Below are 22,734 nucleotides of genomic sequence, written 5' to 3' on the forward strand. Positions count from 1 at the left end.
ATATATATATATATATATAATTATTATTATAAGATTAACAAAAATTATTAAAAGAATAAAAGCAGCAAATCCTCATATTTGACAATCTGGAACCATGAAATGTTTTTGTATGAAAAATGACTGATTATCAAAATAGTTTTCAATTTATTTTATCGACTTATCAATTAATCATGTAATATATACATATATCATCATTATAAGCGCTTCATATGTTTTGCATGTAAAATCCTCATTTGTAAAGTAACTAGTAACTACAGCTGTCAAATCATTATAGTGGAGTAAAAAGTAAAATATTTCACACTGAACTACAGTGGAGTAGAAGTAGAAAATACTCAAGTAAAGTACAAGTACCTCAAATTTGTACTTAAGTACAGCACTTGAGTAAATGTACTTAGTTACATTCCACCAATGAATAAATGATATGTAAATCATATCTCAGTTATAATAAAGTTGAATGATGAAGCCAGGTTTAGAAGACTATCATATCAAGAAGAAACAATATCACTTCAAGGAGCACCAGAGGTCACTTTAGGTCAGTTTCTTCCTCCACTTCTTCTCTAATTCACTGTAATGTTGAACCCCTCTCTCCCTCTCTCTCTCTCTCTCTCCTCTTACTCCCCTCTGTGCAGTTGCTAATCTGCTGCGTTTGAGCTCTCGGTTGGACTGGAATGCGTCTTGGTGTTTGGGCCAAACTGTCCCGACACGTTACAGCACCTGCAGATCACTGAGCGAGGCTACCTGACCACAGGAGGATCCGGAGCCCTCTGGATCTTTAACCATCCTGCTTTCACCCGTTTGACTCGACTGAACAGCTGCAATGAATCACAGCAAGGTCGAATTTGAGCCTTTTGAATATTCCTACTATGACTATTCAGACTGGTACTCGAACAACGCAGGGCCAACCCAACCACCCAAAGAGTGAGTATAAAACTCCTCTGAAGGTGATTTCATGTTTAAGTCAGAACTGAAGAAAAAATTGATTTCCATTCCTCTTTTGATTACTGCTATTGTATAGTATTGATTCTATGTGCCAGTGCAGAATAGGAATTAATTAGCTGATTGCTGGTGACTTCATGATAGCAGAAAGGTGGTGATTGTGCTTAATTTGAACAAGCAGTTCTGGTCCCCTGTAAACAATTAAGTGTAAATTGTACTTGATCATCTAGAAACCTTGAAATCAGGATTAAAACAATAAAGAACTAATCAAATCACATGGATCACTTATACAATAGCAATCAAAGTGATCAGTCGTGCAAATCATAAAATTGTGGCAAAATATTTGCAGTAGCCGCTCTTGGACGAGGACATTTCAACAGTTTTAACATTTCTCTGTCTATTGTTTCACAGATATTTGCAGTTTTTTTGTTCTAATTGTGGTTTACAGTAACTAGTCAAAATTCAGCTTTGTTAATTTCAATGTGGTTGCCTTTTTGTCACAGAGTAATTTCCCCATGTGACCCCTCAGCGGACGACAAGCTCTTCCACATATGCATGCTGTCGATATCTGTAAGTACACTCAAGTCAAAAAAAGTGACTGTAAATCTGAAAAGTAAAGGCACATTTTGTTGAGTGTTGATGTAGATTAGACTGCTGGTTCCCAACCTTTCTGTCCAGTGACCCTTTTATAGCCAAGTAATGTCTCTTCATGGTAACGGATATGTGAGCTGTCAGGAAAATGTGAAAGTATTTTGAAGCAGGTACAGCCTCAGTCAGAATCAGAATTAGAGTACTGACCACATGTGCAAACATACTGTACATTACACACTATTGTATCCATGGTGCAGTACTTGTACTAGGAATTCAACTTAGCGTGTTTATCTATAGGTCGAAGTCAGAAGTTCAAAGTATGATTTCTAAATGAGGTTGTTTATAAAGAGAGACAGACAAGAAGAAGTGGTGGGATACACTGTAATTTATTAATTAAACAAGTATAGTAATAAGGTAACTGGATTCACAAGAGACTAGCTGACCAAAATACACCACAGTTTGCCCAACAACTTAGCCTCAGACAGCTAGCATAGTGGCTAGCTTGATTGGCAGAAAACTGATTCTGGAAAATTTTTGTTAACAAATCACAAACCAACAGTCACAGAACATCTCTAGTAAAAGAGTACATATTCAGATAAAGTTCTACCAAGGGCATTTGGGGAGTGGATAAAAGATGTCTGTCAATATTTGCTGAGTCACAAATCTGACAAAATGGTGGACGTAACAATGTCGGTTAACCTGCTGCGGAACTCTGCCAGTAGTGGTTGCTCCTAGCAACAGAATGTTCAACTGAAACTACAAACTGTTCTGGGTTCCAGAGTATAAATATACCCAAAGCACAACATTGCAAAATAAAAGTTAAAACATAAAAAAAGATTTACACTACATTGTCCTCCTCCTAGGTTTACAAGCATGAGTGGAACACAATGAGCGTAGAGTTTGTTCTTGTTCCTGAGTTTTTGCATCTTACATAAAATCCTTTGAATCTACAGTATGTCTTTGCTTCAGGCAGAAGCTTGGTTTAATGATGTCTGTCATCATTTTGCCCTCAAGTGAAGGCCACTTTACCTCAGTCAGAAAACTCCTCTTACTTTACACAGAACGGACAACGACCAGTTTCCCCGTTCAGTAAATAATGTGTAATAAGCTGTGACAGCTGGGTCACTGCAGCTGATCAGAAATAACAAGACGCTGTGGTCTGAAGAATGTTCTCTGCAAAATGAGGATCTTTAAACAAGGCGCCCATGACTGATAGGTCACTCCATCCCAACTTCCATCTACACAGCTGCTTCGCTTTGTTATTTCATAAAGTTGCGTAGTTTTAACGAGATACTGTATGTATATGTATATGTATGTATAGCATTCATTTGAAAATAAACAAAATCAAATCAAATTTAGAATTGACTATAAAAGTTAACATTGCCATAAGGAGGTACAGTACAGTATGACTTACTGGCACATGGTAGTTTACATGTAAATAACAACATTTTCAAGTTGTTTTCAATCAATTTTCCCTCAAGATTTCAGTGCAAAATACAAATAACAGCATCTATAAATCTGTTTTAAACAAGCAGAACCTTATTTGTATAAATCTAACGTGATGAAACCTGTCTAGATAAGACTATCCTTTGAATAAAAAATAAAACATTTAGCTCAAGGCTCACTTACTAGCTTTTGATCCCAGAGTTTTAAACCACACGTCACGGTCTGTCCTTGTTATGATATGAGCAAATGTCAACATTTTCAGGCAGCAGCTGAGACTGATGTGGGTTTTAGTTGATGTTTTAATATGTACTGTGCAAAGACACGCTGTTATAACCCTGATGTGGAAGTGCAGTAAGGTCTGAAGCGTAACAGAAGTCCTGATGAATTTCATCTTTCTCCGTAGCTGGTGATCATGTTAATCCTGGCAGCTCTCACCAGGAAAAACAAATTCTGCCAGGGATTTGCAAGAGGATCCTCCAGTGTCTTCAGGTAAATTTGGGAAGTCTGAAGATAAACTGGACTTTAGACTGCAGGTTTGTCTCATATTATCTAAATGTCTCACAGTCCAGTCAACTTCCTGGACCAGACTCAGAAAAAAGACCTGGTCATGGCTGTTTTTGGACTGGTGTTCAGCAAGCTGGCAATGCTGGTGATCGCCCCGGACCCTCTGCCTTTCTCCAAAGACACTCCGGCGGACATTAAAGGTGGGCATGTTTAATTTGTCGTCCGTGTAATGAAGTAGTAAGTAAATGGTATGTGTTATAGTGCTTCGATGAGTACACGCATGCTTCTGATGGGAGCACTGGTAATAAAGAACAAACATGTTCACTCAAACATTTGATGTTTTAGATAATTATAATTAAACAACAAAATGTTGTGCGATCTCAGAATGTAATCTGTTTTTTAAAATAAAATTAAAGGAAAACTTATAATATAAACTATTATATTAATATGAATATACACGATAAGTAGTGACTGGTAGGCAGTAAAACAACTGAATTTGATCCCTCATGCTGTATTGATTAGGAGATTAAATTTAACTTAACTTGCCCCCAGTGGTAACATCAAAAAAGACACTGTGACAATGCTATAATCACATAAAATTTCTACACATAGTGGCTTTAATTTCAGTTTCAGTATATTTAATTTCTCCAAGCTTGTAAACTAAGAGAAGAGGCATGAAATTAAGTGATTTAAGGGACCCTGTATAAATGTAAATTGTTTGATGAAAAACACCCTTCCTGAGAAAACACATCGTGTTACATAGGTTACTGGAACAGAAGCTAGCTTGGAAATGGGGCAGAACTTCAGCTTCAAGCTTTGTTTGATACATTACTTTCTTTTATCCCTTGTTTTTCAGAGTACATGAAGATAATCGCCATCTTCTACTATCCAGTCCTGTATTATCCTCTGTTGGTCTGCGGCACTCTGCAGCACAAAGCGGGTTATGTCTTCGGGACGCTCCTCTCCTTCAGTCACTTCGGGGTCCTGGTGTGGCAGAAGTTTGACTGTCCAAAGACTCCAGAGGTGAGACACCAACAACAACACAACATCTTTTATCATCAAAATGATCAGACGGTATACATTTATACATTATTTACAAGATATAACACAAAGACAATATGGTGAGAAACAAATCATACAAAACATAAGCAAAAGTGCGTAAAATGGTGCTAAATCACACCCAATAAATCAAACAAGTGCTTAAAAGACCTTAAAATAAAAGCAAAACCACTGATACCTCCCAAATCAAAAGAAAAGGAAACAGGCTACTGTGTGTTTGATTTGTAGACAAACTAAGAGAAACCAAACCACTGTACCAAAACATAAAATGACCAATAGACAGAACCAAACTAAACTCAAAAATGTGCCATTTGAGGTTTGCGATGTTAATAAAATCTTTTATCATAGTATATTTCTTTTTATATCACAATATTGAAATCTATAATTTAATAACTGGACAGGAATAATCCTAGCCTAATCCAGTGAATTTAATATCTGACAAAACAAGGTATCATATTGATGCAAAAAGTGTATAAAACCCCAGTATTTCCACAAAGCAGTGCTGCCCATTGATGAGCATTCACCTCAATTGAGATACATGAAACCACATATCTCAAAAACATGGTCAAATAAAACCACAGCTGTTTTGGGGGATTTTAGTTGAATTGATCATCAGAAGATTCTCTTTTTTTTTTCCATTTTCTTCCTCACAGATCTATAAGTACTACGCTCTACTTGCAAGTCTACCCCAGATGGCCTGCCTTGCATATCTCTGTGTCCAGTTTCCTTTGCTGTTTTTCAAAGGACCAAAGACTGACGAGGTGAGAAAAGTCCGAATACAGACATCAACATTCAGCCAATACAAAAGTAGCATTTGATCTCTGTTCAACATTTTGTCTGCCTAATGATATATGTGTAAATACCAACTAATCTCAGGCTGTGTCTGGTGCAACTGAAGAAAGAAACTATGTAAAACATAACCATGATTACTGTAAGCAGCTTGTGCAGAGCAGAGTGGGTTTAACTCAACGTCCTTCAGCAGATTATGATGACGGAGGTGATATTTTTTACCCTTTCAAACATATTAATACAACAGAGTTTTTGTTTTAACAGCAGGTTTAATCTGTCTACAATCCCTGTCATGAGAATAAATAACACTTTTAGTCACTAAACTTTTATTTCACCTTCAGATTTTTCTCGTATTTTCGTTTATTGTTGTTAAAAACAAATTGTCATAGCTCATGCATTGAGAACGGTGGTTTTCTTTTTATGTCATGATGTTTTCAACCAAACATCGCCAGAAGCTCACAGTGTTCATAGCTCACAGGAATGTGCAGTATCAAGACCCCAAATTACACAGAACATAACAGAATCATTTCTGGCATCTTGAAATGATGCTGAATCCTACTAAGAGTCACTTTAGCAAAGCTTTCCACTGAAAAACGATCAAGGAAATCAAACCAATGACCTTCTAGTAATAACATCCTTTAGCCACTTTCTCATATAGTGACTCGTCATGAGTGATTGCTTGATGTGAAGTCTGAATGTTTTGCTCACAGGACCTTGACAGCAGCTACTACACCGACTATGTGAAGTCACTTCTCAAGAAAAAGTCCTCAACTGCCAGGTGAATGGAGATAAGGCAACAATTGAAAATGTTTTTTCCCCCCCAAACTTTATTTAGAACACGTCCCACAGAACAGGGGTAACATAACAACCAAAACCAGACATCCATTTCATCACTGGTATTGTATATGAACAGAACATAAAATGTACAGTACTTTTATTACTCATTGAGTTAAATTAAGACATGAAAAGTCAATAAAGAAAAAGTAGGAAAAAAGAGAAAGGACAAATAATAATAATAATAATGTAGGTAAGCAGATAGATAATAAAAACACATATTTGAAAAGATTAATAGTAAAATTAGGTACAGAAGTCATCTTGCTTAAATCTCTGAAGCAGAGTAATTGTATGCACACATTTTACAAGTTTAACAGACTCAATGTAATTTCCAAATTCAATAATAAATAATTCAAAAGATGGGAGAGATTAAGAAAACTTGGAATTATGCATATGAAATGTAAGTTGACAGTCAGATGTATTTTCTGGTTCTTCTTTTCCACAATATAAAGTCATATCATTGGCTCCTGACTTAATTGAATGATTTGTTACATGAGAAAAATATCCTCCAGTTTTCTCCAGAACGTTGTTGAATGAACAAACATTTTATTGCGTCTTCTCCATCTTTACAAAAATCACAGTGATTTTGTGTTATTGAACTGTATAGTAGATAGAAGGACACATGACTGATATGATGGAAGTCAATTGAACCAACAAAACCAGCAATGAACCTGCCACATCAATATTGTTTGTTTTAATGGAGATTTGTAGGTTTTTAATGATGTCTTAAAAGCTGTTTCACGAAAACACACTTTTGAATTTTGAATTAGAATTTTTCCATTGAAGTAGTTTTACTTTTGATTAAGAAAATGATTGGAATACGTCCTCCACTCCTGCTTATATTACTTGGAAACAGGTTTAAATGATGATATACTGCCTGTATGAACTGCATGGGCCAATCTAATGCATCAAATGTGATTTATTGCCATCATATCTAAATTTAATGGAAAAACATTCATACTGTGTGTGCATGTGTGTAACATTAATTCTCTATATTTATATGTATTGTAGCTCTTCATCTGCAGATAAACCAACGCTGGCAGAGAGAATACTGGAGGTGCCTAAAGGTTATATTTATATACCAGAAAAAGGTGTGTGCACTCTTACAAGTATGCGTCGTTTTATTTCATGACCATGTTCTCATAGCAGTCATTTTGTATTTATGTCACACTCAGTGGGAAACTGACATTAGCTTATCTAAACATTTTAGTCCCTAAAGTTCAATGGTAAATCCTTGATGGCTGTGACTGAAATAAGGTAGAAGTGATGACTTATTTTGTCTTTCAGTGTTTCGTTATCCACTAAAGCTGGCTGTATCGGCATGTGTTGCCTTTGTGGCGATATATTATGTAAGTCTTCCATCGTCATGACCTTTCCCCTCTTAAATCAGACGAAATATAGTTACTGCTGTTTGCCCTTGTGGAGCACGAACACATTATGTGAATGTGAATGTGTTCACCTTTCAGACGGCGCTGTTGTTAGTCATCCTGGTGGTCCCCACTCTCCATATTGTTCGTGCTGGTATTGATGAAAACATCGCCTTCCTGTTACTGGGGTTTGGGATCGTCTTGTCAGACGACAGGATGGAGGTCGTCAAAATTGTGACCTTCTATACGTGGTTGCTGGAAGGTATGTGGGGCTACTCTTTTGGCTTTTAACATAAATCTGGGAGTGTATCGTAATGAAATAAGCGACTCATTTAGTTTTTCTTTCCCACCATGTTGTGTGTTAGTGTGCTACCTCTGTGCGATGACCCTGTCTTGTTTGGTCAGTCTCATCATGCTCATGAGGTCCATGATACGTCACAGGTAAGTGCAGTAAAACCCCGTAGAGACTGGCACTGGCAGAATCTGTTGATTTTTTTTGTCACTTGGGGGCAGTGCAACAAGCTGTAAACACACTACTGACATATTATCACCTTATTAAGATGGTATGGCTGATATGTTAGCAAACAGTTGCTTATTTACACATCCTGTAGACACAGAACAACATTACTATTCATTTGGAGTCGTGTCTCTGGCCACCTGACAGATGTAAGTCCATATTTACTCTCCTTTTAGCTCTGGTTTGGTCTCCGCCGACTGTTGAGAAAAATATCTGCCATGGCAACATGATTTTAAGCTCTGTGATTGGATGTTCCCCCATGCAATGCCCTCTGGGACTTTTTTCAGTTCTTTCCAGCACAGTGTCTCCTGGTTTGTACTGATGATTCAACCAAGAGTTTCATGTCCATGCAAGTGCTGGAAACAGCCAGTCACCTCGCGTTTTGTGCCACCTGATATAAAACCCTGTCGACTCCTCTCTGTTGCTTTGTTTTGCTAGAGATTTGATTCCCAGGCCTTCCTGTCTGAGCCTAATGTACCACTGGTTTTAATGTGTTTCAGGTCAAACCTGAAAGGACTGTATAAGGGAGACATATACAGCATTTATAACAGCCAGAAGACCATTCGTCCATCCAAACCGGGTATTGTCTGTTGGATGGGCTTGATAGGATACCAGGCTGCGATCGTCTGCCTCGGTAAAGCTCAAATACACAGCAAAATCATCAGTGATTTTAACTTTATTTAAGGAAATTACTGGTAATATTCTATATTTGTCACCAAATCTCATGAAGAGACAAACACCAACAATGAATTGATCCTACTAGCAAGTGTTGTTAGAGGGATCAATCAAAAGGATACTGCATGTGGACAAAAACTGAAAGCTTCTTCCTCTGAGCCGCAGAGCTCCATTGTTGTCCAAAAACTATTAAAAACACTTCATCACCATGAACACACACACTGTAGTTTGTTTTGAGTCAATCCCACATACACCGTCCTGCTGCCCCGAATACTCACTGGAGCACTAAATCTGTATTAATCCGCCACTGAAAAAAGTCCCCAACAAATGCACTATGCCCAGAGGTTTCAGGAAATTAATCATCCCTTTTAAAAATGAATGCAACAGACAGGGACGACTTTGGTCCTTTCATGGGATTTTTTGACAATAGGAAAAATACAGAATAATGCCAACCTTATCCTTTAATTAATGCTAGAAGTGAAGTTGGAGAATCCATTCCTCAGATTGTCACATCACAAAGCAATTTTTAATCAACTGCTTTACTAAAGAATGCTTTGAAGAGAAATGATGTGTTAAAAAACTGCCTGTTTCTGTGTTGTATTGGCAGGAATGGCTATTCAGACTGTTGTGTTTTTCATCTGCTTCTTGTTCCTGGTGTTTTTGATCATTATTCCTATTTTTTACGGTCGTAATATCATTGTCTTCGAAATCGCGGGAAAGGCATGGTGAGTCAGAAACCTTTCAGATCTTTTTCATTTTGTGATCATTGATCAAGACAGAGATTACATTTCATTTTCTTTCATTTTCCACCTCTGTGATGTCTCAGGCCGGCCTGGGTCACAATGCTGCTGGTTACAGTGCTTCAACATGTGACTGCTAAGTTTGCTTTCATCAAAAAGGAATCTGGTACGAGAGACTTGAACAACAGGTATTTGAAGCCCTTTCCAGCCCATTTATTGGAATGCAGTTTAATGTAGTATGTACAGTACAGTGTGTTGATTAGGCAATTAATGATTAATGGAAGAATCCCTTATAATTTTGGGTTTTGCCTGTTGATTAGATTAAATTCTCAAGATAAAACATTGTACTCTTGTTACTTGTGATAGGTATTTATTATAATTTTTTGCTATTTTACAGAGTAAATGATTCATTTAGTTACAAAAGGTAATATATACAGTGTATATTAATCAATAGGCTCTCAAACTCTGCTACACCGCTCACTTAACTTGCTTCATTCCCAGTACTGTAGGCTATGTACCATACAATGTCATGAAAAACATGATTTTAGTAGAATATTAGAGAAATAACTTTCTCCCTGGGATTTTATAATGACTTGATTGTTAAATATGGGTGTTGCCAGGGCTGTAGCTACCTTTGAGGACACTGAGGTCATATCCTCTGTACTTTTGTCTGGCAATTTGGGGGACCTGGGGGACCTTCAGTAGAGGGGAGTTTCAATTTACAATAAAAAACTGCTGGGTATTTTGTAGGCTGGTTCCAGTATTTTTAGACTTAGTACATTTAAATTTGACTACCTTTAGGCCAACAAATACATTTATAAATAAATAGCAAATTACTCAGAATTTGATTCCTGGCAGTTTGGAAAACACTTTGAAACACCATTTAGACCTGCCTGTTGGGAAATACAATATAAAGAATTTTTAATTGAACGGCTAAAGAGGTACTCTTTAGAGGTAGTATAGCAGTTCCATAAAGTTATAGAAGAGTATAAAAATAGTCATAATTGAAGCCACTAGGGCTGAGATAGCCTGACTTTTAATATGGATCAAGCTAAAAAAACTTCCCATAATGCAACTCGATCTTCTTTTATTAGACCCTCCCTGTCCAACTCAACGCCCCCAGTTTGAAAGCAGGCTTGAAGTCTCCAAGCACATCAGGAGTCATTCTCTCAGACATGACAAAGATCCTCCATAGCCACAAAAGACATTTTCTAATTTCTTGTCACGGTCTGAGTAGTACTAACCATGCCAAGTAAACTGATCTGATGTGTAAAATCAGTGGCGTGCCCCTTTACCAGAATAAAGAAAATCCTGTCTGTGTCCCTCCGTGTAGCCCTGTCCAGGGTCAGAGCATCTTTCTGCTAAGACAACCATCTTAATTTGTTAGGAAATATTTTATGGTGATTTCCAGAGAGAGTCTGTTCCTCCTGACATACCTGCTGTTCCTGATCAACACCATGGTGGGATTGATAGTCGCAATATGGAGAATGGTGATAACAGCTTTGTACAACATCATCCATCTTGGTCGTATTGACATCAGTCTGCTGCACCGCACTGCAGAGTCCTACGACCCAGGTATCTTTTTTTTTTTTTTTCAATGGAATCCTATGGCATTGAGGAATAACCTATATCAAGCTTTAGGCACACAGATAATACTTGTTAGTAGGGTAACTTAATTACTAGCTTTGGTCTTTGCAGGTGATTTGTTGATACTTAAAAGATGAAATATCACCATCATTACCCATCAAATATAAAATAAGTTAAATTGTCCAAGAAAATGTGTAGGCAGGACGTGAAGATATTTTTTGGCCATGGTCTCAGTCTAACTTTAGTTATGCTTTGTGACCTTTGACCCCATTCAGCCTACCGATACTACACCCACACCCTGAAGGTGGAGGTCAGCCAGTCACACCCAGTGATGAAGGCCTTCTGTGGGCTGCTGCTGGACATGATGGTCGAGAGAGGCAGAGCTGGACAGAAAATAAGAGACGCAGAGGAAGGTAGAGACCCTGAACCACATACACACACAGACAGTCGTGTTTCCATCACTTCAGAGGACATTAAATTGACTTACTGGAGACTAACCCTAACTCTAACCCTTACTTACTATGACAGTCTCCTTACCTGACCCAACCTAACTTTAACCTAAACCTACCCTTACCCTAACATTAAACCAAGTCTTCACCCTAAAATTTAATGATTGACATTATGGGGACTTGCGTTTCGTCCCCAAAAGGAAGGCGAGTCCCCACAAAGTGACTGTGTAAACAGATTTATGTCTCCACAACATGAGTAATACAAAGCCGAATACACAAAGACACTCACACAATACACATCCTCACATACATGCAGCCCAGATTTACATCTGACCTGTGCTTTATAGATTTAATTTAATATGTACAGACTTCTAGACTTCTATAGCCACTGTATTGTACCCGAGGCTGTAATGGTCATTTACACTCTAGAAAACAAAATAGTTTATTGGATGAAACGTTCAGAGATAGCAATTCTTAGATCTTTACCACTGGTTGGGGAAGAAGAGTCTACAACCACACTTGGGGTTCTGTGAGCCTATAATGACCATTGAAAGGAAAACCAAACTGTTAGATAGATAGACTTAAGTATTGGACAAACAAACATTTTGACCTGATGATGGCACCAGATGAAAAGTCAAGGGATCACCAAAGTTCACAAAATATCTGCACCAAATTTCATGGCAATCCATCCAACAGTTGTCGCGGCATTTCTCTCCGAACCAAAAATGCGAATCCATCTGTACCAAAATTTGTCGAAATATAAATGTCAAAATCTTTCAATGGATAATGGATAATATTTTGATCTGCTGGTGGTGCAAGATGAAGAGTGAAGGGATCACCAAAGTCATTAGGATTCATCCTCTGAGCAGCATGAATATCTGTACCAAATTTCATGGCAATCCATCTGATAGTTATTATATTTATATTATATTTCTCTTAAGACAAGAAAACCTCCTGGTGGTGCCAGAGGAAAAGTCAGAGGATCACCAAAGTCAGTAGATTTTATCCTCTGTTGGCCATGAATGGCTGTACTGACTGACCAACAGAAAGCCGTGCCTAGAGCCATACTGCCAGCATTGATGACACTTTCCTTTCTTAACCTTTGTACAGTTTTAAAACATCTCAGACTCAGCTTGTCAGGCTCAGCTCTACATTGTCAGACTTGGCTCAATTTTCATCAGCCTGACCTGAAAATGTTCAGCCTCATTTATACTTAGGCTCAGCTGTGCTCTCAGCTGAATGCTAACATGATAATGTGGGCCAGTAAGGTAGTGCTCCCTATCACATTTAACTGTCACAGTTAGAAATGTTTATTATGCGACATTTGGCATTTCTGCTTGTTATGTGTGTTAAACTATGCTGGCAAGCGTGTAGCATTTAGCTTGATGTTATCATGCATTCAGTTAGCATGGTACCATCCAAACATTTAGCATTAACATTTAACTTTAGTGTAACGTGTCAATATTAGCATGGTAGCATGGTATGTTAGCACCAATCCTATCGAGTCATGAATTGAATTGTTGGACATGTAATAATGTTGACCTTTTTGATTAAGATTAATCTTTTGTGGATGATAAATATTTCCTGCTGATAAATCCTACTGTTGTCACTCTTGTGAGACTGACCAACGCTGCCATCCCTAGGCCCAGGGTAGCGTGGCTAAAAAACTGTTGACTTTAAGTGTTTAAACATCCAACATGTTAATAACCACTTAGAAAAACAATGAAACTGTGGAAAAAACATACACCAATGAAGCAACATGCAGTATAATCATAGACCCTCAACCCCTCAGTTGGGTGTCGCATTCTGCCCTGACAGCCTGCTCCTCCATGCTTTCAGGGATTCAAGAGAATAGGCCGAGCGAGGTGACCAGCAGTCGGAGGATACGCTCTCGCTGGCAGCTGCTGTACACGCTGGTCAACAACCCGTCCCTGCTGGGCTCCAGGAAGCACTTCCAGACACAGCAGACTTCGGAGAGCGTCCTGAACGGGACCCCCAACCACAGCTCCAAGAAAGGCAGCAAGAAGGAGGCCAACAAACCAGCCGCCGAGCCAGTCCAGTCCACTGAGACTCCAACAAACCAAGATAAAACAGATTGAGATCCTTAATGTGGTTGGCAGTTTACTCCAAACAAAATCGTATTTAGCAAGCAAGGCGCTGTGAGCAAAACAGTGTACACAATATAAACTTCTGGTCTGTTCATTCAGTGGTGTCTATGCTGCTTGTGAAGCTTGTGAGTCACGTTGGGTTGGGAGCAGATGACACTCAAAAGTTCAGAGCAAGAAGGAAATCTAGTTATGCTTGAACTTGAAAACATGGCCTGCAACCAATCACATTTTTGTTGGGCAGCTGCAGCTGATGGTATATTTAAAGTGATTTACTAATCCATTTGACAACTCTACAAGTTTGGCTAACCTGCCTGCACACATTGTGGTGATCCATCCAAGCCTGACAAGAACTTGGACAAAACCTCAGATTAGATTCAATGGCAACTTTTTTCTTTACATCTAATGCCAACATTTTTAAAATTCTCGATTTCTACAGTATCTGCACATGGCAACAACTTTATGGTTACGGGTAGGGAAAGTGGTAATGGCACATAAACTATAGTTAAGATATAGTTAGGATTAGGACAAGATTGTGATTGTGATACCGGGCTCGGTGATCAATGCCAAATGCAGAGTTGTTTTTGGTTGCCAACCTGCCATTTTGTTGAGTGAACACTTCCAGTGTCATCTTGTTTGGAGTATACTGTCACTCTTATTGACATGATGCCAGATTTTTACACGCTTCAGATGGTGGCACTAGAATAAACCAAAACGTCAGGGTTTATCCGAAGAGTCTTTAGTGTAGGTCACATCAGGTACATGGTGGCATACTTAAAGCCAACAGCAAGTTTGTTGTTGCCATAGTACAATTTTTAAGCTTGAAATGTGCTTCTCCAGTAACATTCCAATAAAACAGAGAGATTTCTATCTGCTACAAATTGGTGCAGCCTTTAGAGTTCGTCTCCACCTGTCACATATCTGTGTTACTGATGTATTTGTCCTTCATTACAGATTGCTTCGGTAAGCCCTGCAAGCCTTGATCACGCACAAGGCAGTTGGGCCAGATGCCTCTTGGCCCCTGACCCTCCAGGGCCCCAAAAACAATGGTTTCACATGTAAATAAAAGACTACAATAAAAACTGGTGAGGATCACTCACCAAGAAGCTAACATGGGCACCAATTCCAAAAATAAATAATAACAAAATGTAACTACTAATATGAGATCCCTGAGGCTCTGACAATACAAGTACAGCACCTTTCACCATACTATATGAAAAGAAAACTCTCATTGTGTTCTCCTTCTGCCACTCTGTTGAGGCCTTTTAGTAATATATTGACATGCACAATCTGCCAGTGCTGATCAATGGCAGCATCAGAACTAGGATGGGAGTCAATAAGAGGTTATAGTCCATTTTTGCCTCGGGTTAATGCAGTTATGTCGACACATGCTGGTTCTCAACGTGTACTCAGTTCACCATGCTTTCCATGTTTTTCTCAGTCAGTCCAATGGTGTACGAGAGGGTTTGTAAGATCATGGAGTGCAGAAATGTATCCACCAACACAGAACTAGGCAATTTCTCATTTAAAGAAAAAACATGAAAAAACTGGAGTCACAAGAATTTCATACTCCATTGTAACCGTTGGGTTATATGCGTCTAATTACGTCTTAATATTATTTGCTAGAAGTTTGTGTGCGCAGTTTCTACTTCTATTTCAGCTATGTAATTATTATGGGATGAATCATATGATGAGATATTGAGGTTAATCATATTGCATATATGCAATCACATTGCATTTTTTCACGTAGACATATTATAGTTTCCTGTTACACGATGTATTTCCTATATGCTATTTTAACGGATATACGAATAATCTGTTTTCTGTAATCTGTGACTGCTGAAGAAAAATTAAGGGTTCAAATAGGAGGTGAAGGTATTCTGTTAAATTTGTGATGTTATTTATATCCCATTTTAAAATTCTAATAATATAAAATGTGTAAATACATCAAAATGTATTGCTCTATTATTGAGTAGTGTGAAGTGTTTCTGGTCCCATCAGTCATACTAATTTTCAGTTACTAAATAGCGTTATAATTTCTATTATAATCTATTAATCAACAGTTTCATTTTTATTACTCCTACTTTTTATCATCCTACTAATTTTCAATTAATTGCTTTATAATTTGACCTATTTATTGTTAATTTAATTTAAATTTTCTTATTCATTTAATTTTTTACAATCCAGTCAGAAAAAAGAAATTGATTGGAGGTGGATTGGACCACCTGCATGACATTTTTGGTCTTCCACATATTTGCAGTTATTTTGTAATAGACATACGACACATAACAGTTTTTTAACATTTACAAATTTTATATGAATGTTATAATAATTAATGTTAAAAAATTGTAACTAATTAATTGCTTAAGGGTCAAATTGAAATTATTATGAAATTATAGTGGTGTCTTATAATCTCATGTGGGATGGAAAATGCTTGGTATGACATGGAAATAAAAACCAGCTAACTAACTACTTAATTATTTTGAATGCTGGTTCTAAAGGTGTTGAGAGAAAGAGAGACAGATAGATGAGCAATCATTCAGTATTCCTTTGTCAAAACTTTATTGAGGCACATAGGATTAGGAGAGTTAGTGAGGATATTCAAACACTTTGGTAAAAACATACTGTTTCCTTTATTACAGGGGTATAAAACAGAAAAAAAAAGACAGCAGCAAACAGAGGCCCAAAGTTATTCTTTAAGTCAAGAATATTTACACAAGACACAGCATACTGCGACTCAACAACAGGCAGCATGCATGTCTTCTAACACAGTACTCTGGGAAACACAACAGGATGGACCCATGACCCACATACAACAAGGCAATAACTTCACATCCACACTCAGAAGTGCTTGTACTGTTATACACGGCAGTAGACTTGGTGGATGATGATATTGAACTAACTTGTCCACATTTTTCACCAGCGAGACAGAGAGCTTATTTAAGACACCCAATTTTTTTTCAACATGAAAACAGTTATCTTCATAGGAAATGTTCACAGTATAACTGGACAACGAGCTCATAGCTGCGGGACACAACGGTTTTCTCTTTGAAACAACACAGTTTTTCTAAACATTTAAACTCCCTGATGAGAGGATTGAGTTTCTGCATTTTAAAGCTACTGCACTCGCAATACAACAGCACAAATTTACTGTAAGTAGTTTAAAGCAGAATACTGGTATCGTTTAGTTACAGTTAGCCCATTTACTACTGCCTATATCTAGTTGACATTTTTTCTAATTATTTTGCAATGCATGTCACATGTGATACAAGCTTTGTTACATTTGATTTAAGACGTCTTTTCTTGTTGGAAAACATATCTTGATAGTAACCACCGTCCTCATCCTGACCCCAGCTAGCACAAATCAGGGCAATTTGTTTTGTGCTCCGGTCTTGTTTTCACTCACTAGCTGTTTATTAGAAACAGGTTTTAACAAAGATGCTCTAAATAAATAGACAGCGGCAATAATTAAGTTTATAATAAGACATTTTGATTATTCACTGGCAGAGACTTCTTCCTCTGGGTGTTTGTGCTGTTGAAAACTATTAACTTGGACATGGTGAAATACTGTTAATACAGAGACTTTTAAAAAACTTTAGGACCCATTTATTGTTTATTTAAGGATTGACTTCATGGACGGCACTGTCAGTCTCTGAGAACATTTTGGCAATTGATGGTTATCAGTGGCTCAAGTCGAACGTTGCTACAAAATTTTGAGAGGCACAAATGAACAAATAAGCCTTCGTGTTTACTGTGATGGATTATAACCTTGCCAAGGAGGTGATATCTTTTTCTGTTTTTCTGTCCGTCAAGTGTCTCTAAATGGTGTTAGCAGATTTTACTGAAATTTGGTAGAAAGTACACCATGGACCAAAGAACATGACCAGATCCAGGATTTCTTTTTTACGGGATTTCTTAAGGCATTTTAGAAAAAAAAACCTCTTATGAAATACTGCACTTACTTAAATAAATTTAATATATCTGCTTTATGCATCCCATGATTGTCTATCACTATGTGTATCTTGGGACAGATATTGATCCAGAAATATAAAAAAATTCTTAGCATTTTCTCTTTATTCTATACTCTATGTGTTTTTTAAAGCCAACTAGCTTACTAAAGCTGTTAGTATCCTAGCTGTTTGCCCCTGTTTCCAGTCCTTGTGCTAAGCTAAGCTAAGCTAACAGGCTGCTGGCTGTAGCTGCATATTTACCAGACAGACATGAGAGTGGTATTGATGTTCTCATCTAACGCTCTGCAAGAGTCAAACTATTCCTTTAAACACTTCTCATGCTCTGAGGAAGGCCTCTGACTGAAACACATCACCAATAACATCTTAATAAAATATGAAGCTGCACAGACATTGAATGCTTTGATTTATAATTTTGAGGTTCAGCACTCAGTTTCTCTCTCTGGAACACAAACTGTTTGTATTTTTGCTTTCAAGTGTTTTTTATAGAAGTTGTTTTTAAGAAGCGTACATGAATGCATAACAGAAAATTGCCTATTTTGATAGGAGGAAAACAAACCGTGATATTTCCTATTTCAAGTATGTAGTAACAAGGTTAACAGGGCCTAAGCCAGGCCTAGTTCAGCTTTCACCAAAACGTTTGTCTGGAAAACATCCACTGACAATCGATAGAGCCTGGCAGCTGGTAGACTGTCTGGTCACCGAATGATGCAGCTTGGGGTGTGGTTTAAAGCAAGTAAACGTACTTTGAGTCTTGTCAGATCTCTGTGGAACAAAGCAATATTTCTGGATTGCCTTTAAAAGGCTAACGGGAACCTAAACCATTGGCACAAACTGAAAAAATCCTGTTTTACCCTTTTACCAAATGCAAAAGAAAGCTGCAAATGATGTTATGTCAGTCAGTCAAAAATTACTGATTTGGATATTTATAGTTGCTTATAATATTCACTGCTTCAGCTCCCAAAGGTAACCTATCACTATACTCAGATCCTACCTCACAGTTGTCTAAATTCCCCCTGCACTGAGACAAAGTAAATGACTCAGTCATGATACTTTCTTCTGTATCGGCTTCTTTCTCTCCGTCTGCGCTCTCTGTCTCCGTCTCCCCCTCCTCCTCGTCCAGCTGGCTGCCGTTATTCTTCCTCTGAGACTCGGTGTGAGATGCGTGGATGTTAAAGTTGGCAGCGAGGTTTCTCTCCATGTGGTACTGGTCTTTGGCCTTCAGGATCAGCTTGTAGGTCTTGCTGCGGTATTTGTACACCAGGTGGAAGCATGTTGCTCCGAGGAGAGGCACAGTAGACACGGTGAGGAGGCAGATGCTGACCGAGATGATGATGATGAGGTTCGGTACCCTCCTCCTGGTGGTGAACAGCACCTGGACCTCACAGTCCTCCCCTCTGTAGGTCAGACACATGGAGTAGTTGGTGCCAGGGTGTAAACCACTGAACAGATACGTGTTGATGCCCTCTTTGATCCTCGACCACTGCACAGCTGAGTGTTTGTGGTCGTCAGTGATGCACAGATACAAGCCATTTGACTGGACTTTTTCAGAAACATCTGAAAGGCCTTTACGCTCTTCACTGTCAGTGTGAAAGCTCTCCGATGTGGCGGCAGCGATGGTGGCGGCGACGGCCCGGTTGGTGCTCTTGTCTCTGGGTATGAGAAGAGGATTGAGTCGCACTGTCGCCTCTGTTTCTGACACCCCTAATGCAATGACACCAAAGTCAAATGTGTACTGCTTGATATCATCCAGGCTCCCGTTAAAGACATGGCTAGAAATGTATCTCGTATTAGCCGTCAAGCCACATTTACTAGCATGTGACGGATATCTTGTTGCCTCCGAAGACTTGATCTCCACAGTGGGTGCGATGTTCACGATTTCTTTTCTCTTTAAATCAGGGAGACGCACAGAATCAAAAACAGATGTTTTGTCTGTTGTTTGGTGTATAGATGGGTGTGTTTTAGAGTAAGTAGGTGTTGTGGTCAATTGTTTTATGGGTGTTGGTTTTGGGGAAGCCACCACCTCCACTGACACCGAATCCTCAGCTCTTCCAAATTCATTTGTGGCCGAGCAGCTGTAGTTGCCACCGTCTTCCTTCCTAAGGTGTGAAATGATAAGAGTCCCATTATAAAAGACTTTGACAGGATTGTGGGACAGTAAGGAGTCCGCATTTGATTCTGCTGAGTCATCCTCGGTGAACGACAAAGCCAATTCTTGCTTCTGGCCTTTGCTGTGAATATTCCACATGACCAGGGGCTTTGGGTTTCCTGTGAATTCACAAGTCAAGACCAATGAACTGCCCTCATAGAAAGTTGTGTTGTGAATGTTTGGCTCAGTTCGTATTGTGACATTTGTGCTTGTGCACTTTGACTCGGGCAATTTTCCGATCACTTCCCCTTTAAGTTTCTCTGGAGATGCACAAATGATCAAATTCTGCTCTGGGACTGTGATGGTGGTTGTTGAAATCCAGTCTCTGAGCCAGTCGAGGGAGCAGGTGCATGCAAAAGGATTTTTATAAATCTGCAAATGGGACAAAGACACCAAACCCTCAAACGTCCCTTCAGCTATGGTTATGAATTTGTTATCGTTGAGTCGGAGGGACCTCAGGTCTTTGAGGTTGGAGAAGGCGTCCCTCGGCAGGTGGACCATCTCGTTGTTGTTCATCTTCAACAGCTGCAGGCCTGTGAGGCTCTGCAGATCCTCCCAAGGAAAGTCTTCAATTTTATTGTGGCTGATGTCAAAGTTACGCAGGTGAACCAAAGGCGTGAGGGTCCCTTGTTCGATGGAGACGATCTGATTGTGGGCCATCCACAGCGACGTCACCCGGGTGACATTGTCGAAGCTCCCCATTGGTATCAGACTGATCTTGTTAGCAGAGAGACTCACAGTTGTAACGTTAGGAGGCAAACCATCTGGGACTTCAATTAAGTTTTTGTAGGAGCATTCAGCAAAATGTCGGCCGTATTTATCTGAGCAGGTACAGAGCTCAGGGCATCCGAGTCCGGTGGTGAAGACTGTGGCGATCCACAAAGTGAAGTAAAGGATATCTGTGGCTGCCATTTTCTGCTCCTGTAAAACAGTGTCACAGTCCATCTATCAATCAATAGATTAAACTTGATTTATTTGGCATATATTTACAGTAATGCAAAATGATTACAGTACACAAGAGTAAAAGAATAGCAATTTTAAAGAAAGGGCAGTAAGAAAATGAAGCACCAAAGCAAAGACTGAGATAGTTCAACTTTTCCAGAAGATGAAGCCAAAAATGAATCCTTTCAACAGACTTTTCATACTCACACATTTCACAGTATTTAGAGAATCTCCAACTTAGTTCTCAGACTGATGGATATATGGATTTATTACAAACATAGATCTGACAACAGAGAAGCATTGGACCAGCATGTACTCATGTGCACCACTACCCGAACACTTAGCTTACTTCCTAAAAAGTACACCTCTAATAGCAAAACGTTACATCAGCTGTCATAAATCAGTAGAAAGATGAGACAAGAAAAGACTGTCTCTGTTCCTAGTTATCAGTAGCAGTAGCACAGAGCCTTCTGCGGTACATCTAATCTTATGGTTGGGACATCTGGTTCCCCATAACCCAAAACAACATAATCACCGGGCCTGAGGCCTCCTTTGTAAAACCATTTGTCAGTCAAAGTGTCAGAAATTCTATTACACCCAAAAACTACTCAGAGGAGCCAAAATTTCTCCAGCCGTAGGTTTTTGTCTGTTTGGCGGCACCTGGAAGTTACTGGAAGATGTTTGCATCTATCTACATAATATTGTCATCCTGATTTCCAAATTGTGATTTTGGTGTTTTGGTTTACTCTGTACACATGACATGTATTGCATGTCTGTCTGTCCTGGAAGAGGGATCCCTCCTCTGTTGCACTTCTAGAGGTTTCTTCCTTTTTTTTCAATTAAAGGGTGTTTTTGGGGAGTTCTTCCATACCTGGAGGGGTCTAAGGATAGAAATGGCTGCTGTACTGATTCTAAAGCCCATTGAGGCAAATTTGTGATTTTGAGCTACATAAATAAAACTGACTTGACTTATATATGTCATATATTTAATAGCTCATCCTCACACCATTCATTCTGTTGATAAAATGACATTTTGATTCTTATCAAAATTCTCTGACTGGCAGTAGTGACAAGACAGCTATGTAAGCTATATTGTGAGACAAGAAACCCCTGTGGTGTCTGGGAAAACAGAAAAAAAAATGGTGCACAGGCAATCTCACAGCTCATCCTAAGCCTCGATTCTTGCCCTGAAGCTTTGAAAAAGCTCTAAGCTGACATTAGTCCATGTTTAATTCAAAGAGGAGACAGTAAAGCTGTGTGTTGAGTCATCAGCAGGAGCTTTTGGTTTCAAACTACGCAGCAGCCTCCGGGGCTCTGTCCTTGGTGCTGAAAGGCAGCCGCACGTCTGCTCCGTTTGTTTACAGCGATCTGATCTGCAGCGTGGCATGCAAACCGCTGGAATCCGCTCTCTCATCTAGCTATGACACAAACATCACGACTGTAAATGCAATCTGACTCTGCAAGATCAAAGTTCATCTCTGCAAAAAAGACCTCGACGCAGGGTCGCACATGAAACATTGATGCGGGGAGGAAAGAGGATCCCTCACCTCTGCGTTAGTAGCCTGAAACTGGGTGACAAGCTTACCTGCGTTTTTTATCTTGTGTCTGTGGAGAAATAGAATACGTCAGTCGGTGTTTGCAGTCACAGCAGCCCAGGGTGCGTGTTGTGTTGAAGTTTGAAGATGAAGCTGAGTCAGTCCGTCTGTCTGCTTCTACATGGTGAAAACGCGCGTGTGACCTCTGCGGGGTTTCTCCTGCCTGTGAAAAGCCTATATGTCACACTGAGTTATCTCCCGGCCCCCTCCCCCTTCCTCCCCCCTCCTCACAGCTCTGGACAGAACAGCATCGACGTTTCCAAAACATTTTAAAGGGGAAACGACCTTCATCATGACCGTCACTGTTTACAGGACATGGCGACTGTCGCTTTATATACGGCACTTAATAACAACAGGCTACTAACAATCTTGTTTTGGATAGCACATTTTAAAATTACAGAGTTATATAAATAACAACACAACAGTAACAAGGATTACAAAGAGTAAAAATACCAAGTGACATGAAACTTAAAGGGGAACT

The 22,734-nt window shown here is 39.0% G+C and overlaps 2 protein-coding genes across 4 annotated transcripts; one reads left to right on the forward strand and one right to left on the reverse strand.

Moving 5' to 3' along the window:
- Positions 1 to 656: 656 nt before the first annotated feature.
- On the forward strand, positions 657 to 15,564 carry LOC122887595 (receptor for retinol uptake stra6-like). 3 transcript variants are annotated; one of them, XM_044221023.1, is made up of 17 exons: positions 657 to 918; positions 1,440 to 1,506; positions 3,377 to 3,462; positions 3,538 to 3,677; positions 4,334 to 4,500; positions 5,190 to 5,297; positions 6,036 to 6,103; positions 7,171 to 7,250; positions 7,447 to 7,508; positions 7,626 to 7,788; positions 7,892 to 7,967; positions 8,544 to 8,677; positions 9,326 to 9,443; positions 9,545 to 9,646; positions 10,846 to 11,033; positions 11,321 to 11,458; positions 13,334 to 15,564. In XM_044221023.1, the coding sequence occupies exons 1-17, from the start codon at positions 818 to 820 to the stop codon at positions 13,591 to 13,593; spliced, it is 2,058 nt and encodes a 685-aa protein (XP_044076958.1). In that variant the 5' UTR covers positions 657 to 817; the 3' UTR covers positions 13,594 to 15,564. The 3 variants fall into 3 exon arrangements, with proteins under 3 accessions (XP_044076958.1, XP_044077039.1, XP_044077094.1); XM_044221104.1 differs by having other exon boundaries at positions 10,870 to 11,033; XM_044221159.1 differs by having other exon boundaries at positions 657 to 832.
- A 580-nt stretch (positions 15,565 to 16,144) lies between these two features.
- On the reverse strand, positions 16,145 to 22,533 carry LOC122887534 (immunoglobulin superfamily containing leucine-rich repeat protein 2-like). Its single transcript, XM_044220883.1, has 2 exons — positions 22,244 to 22,533; positions 16,145 to 20,637 (listed from the first exon to the last, which is right to left on the reverse strand). Exon 2 carries the CDS (start codon positions 20,626 to 20,628, stop codon positions 18,478 to 18,480), a length of 2,151 nt encoding a protein of 716 aa, XP_044076818.1. The 5' UTR covers positions 20,629 to 20,637; positions 22,244 to 22,533; the 3' UTR covers positions 16,145 to 18,477.
- Between the last annotated feature and the right edge of the window lie 201 nt (positions 22,534 to 22,734).

Source organism: Siniperca chuatsi, linkage group LG1 (genome assembly GCF_020085105.1).
Source record: "Siniperca chuatsi isolate FFG_IHB_CAS linkage group LG1, ASM2008510v1, whole genome shotgun sequence".
NCBI classification, from domain to species: Eukaryota; Metazoa; Chordata; class Actinopteri; order Centrarchiformes; family Sinipercidae; genus Siniperca; species Siniperca chuatsi.

What these genes read in the sequence shown, in the direction of transcription:
- LOC122887595 (XM_044221023.1), top strand. Translation starts at nt 818, where the DNA reads ATGAATCACAGCAAGGTCGAATTTGAGCCTTTTGAATATTCCTACTAT. An exon ending in CACTCCGGCGGACATTAAAG is followed by an intron (nt 3,678 to 4,333) that starts GTGGGCATGTTT and finishes CTTGTTTTTCAG; the next exon opens with AGTACATGAAGATAATCGCC. An exon ending in AAAAAGTCCTCAACTGCCAG is followed by an intron (nt 6,104 to 7,170) that starts GTGAATGGAGAT and finishes TATGTATTGTAG; the next exon opens with CTCTTCATCTGCAGATAAAC.
- LOC122887534 (XM_044220883.1), bottom strand. Translation starts at nt 20,628, where the DNA reads ATGGCAGCCACAGATATCCTTTACTTCACTTTGTGGATCGCCACAGTC.